Raw genomic sequence first — 1,406 nt, 5'->3', positions numbered from 1 at the left:
CATAGTGTGCTCTCAGTGAGGTGCTGTGGTCTCTGTGCCCGGTATCTGGAGTCTAGACTGAGGCAGAACAATGCTCTGAAAACACTTTGTGGATACATCACTCTGTCCAGCAAAGGTACAACTGATACTGTTTCCCAACCCTTAGTCACCTAAACCATCTCCAATCAAACAATTACAGATGGACAGACGGGGCAAATGAAAATGTTGGTTCCATAAAATCAGGTTCAGGAATAGTGCTGGTCTGTAATTAAATGTTTACCATTCTATGATAAAGTCACAAAATGAAGATAGTAACAAAATTAATACATTGAAAATACATTTTGTCTGTATATTTGTATACATGTTAGTATAAGGATACTAATTCATCTTTCTAGGAAAAGATTATCTTTTATTCGAAGATTATGTCCTATCTAGTTCCTTAATGTTGTGTGTGTGTGTGTGTGTGTGTGTGTGTGTGTATCAGTCTGTTTGTTAAAACAGTCTTTGTTTAATGAAATGATAACGATGTCATATGGTAGTTTTAAAAAATACCCTAACTTGGCAAAATAGAAGTTTGGCAACCCTATGTCAGCCACCAAAATATATTTTGAAGTATTAGTGGACCATGAAATCCCAAAACCTGGGAACCACAGGTAACTGTATATGGAAAGTTATAAAATTGGAAAGATACAATATGTATTGAGGAGGTGTGAATTTTCAAAGCATGATGTGAAACTGAATACGTAGTATCCCCCATTTCCTCCGGCATGGATGTGTAGAAAGATCACCCACATTGCCTTCCCTGCATCTCCTGTGTGGGACAGTGGAGTAGGCCTGAACTTCAGACCTGAGTTTGAATCTCAGATCTTCGAGGTAATTGCTGTGTCAATTTGAATGGCTTGTATCAGGATCTTCATAAATTATACTTATTTACAGGATTATTGGAAGCATTAAGTGAAATAATTCCTATAAACTCTTGGTGGGGTTCCAGAACATGGTACATGGCTATAAACACAGGTTGTAATTAGTATTTAATCTCAGACCTGAATGGGTGTTACCTGGTCCTCTGCAGTGTGACAGGAGGGATGGAGAGAGGCTGAGACCTGCAGGGCTGGGTGGGGGCAGACCTAGCCACAGGCAGATCCCAGGATCCTTGGAAGATGGTGATACATTGGCAGTAGTCTGGATAAACAACCAGATTTTGAGGCTGCGATCAGAGAAAATAGGATAGTCAGGGCCTGGGGCCTTGTGCTGGAATCTGAAATTAACCAGTTTTAGAAGTGGGGAGAAACAGGGATTGGCACAGACGGAAGGGCAATGCCACATCCGAATACAAGGACAGAGACTGAAAACTGGCAGTCTGAAGATGAATCTAGACAATAGGTGTTTTGTTTTTGGCCCACACGTTATTAGTTTTGTTTTGTTTT

The 1,406-nt window shown here is 40.3% G+C and overlaps 1 protein-coding gene across 1 annotated transcript in view; it reads left to right on the top strand.

Moving 5' to 3' along the window:
* Window positions 1-1,406, top strand: part of TMC1 (transmembrane channel like 1) — a 126,098-nt gene that overhangs the window by 14,924 nt on the left and 109,768 nt on the right. Inside the window, exon 4 of the mRNA XM_012557529.1 lies at window positions 759-852. Within this exon, the coding sequence (XP_012412983.1) occupies window positions 759-852 (94 nt within the window). The remainder of the gene's footprint in view (window positions 1-758; window positions 853-1,406) is intronic.

Source organism: Trichechus manatus, unplaced genomic scaffold (assembly GCF_000243295.1).
Source record: "Trichechus manatus latirostris isolate Lorelei unplaced genomic scaffold, TriManLat1.0 scaffold00107, whole genome shotgun sequence".
Lineage (NCBI taxonomy): Eukaryota > Metazoa > Chordata > Mammalia > Sirenia > Trichechidae > Trichechus > Trichechus manatus.
Note: the sequence above shows the minus strand (reverse complement) of the source record. Positions and strands in the feature narration are given on the sequence as shown.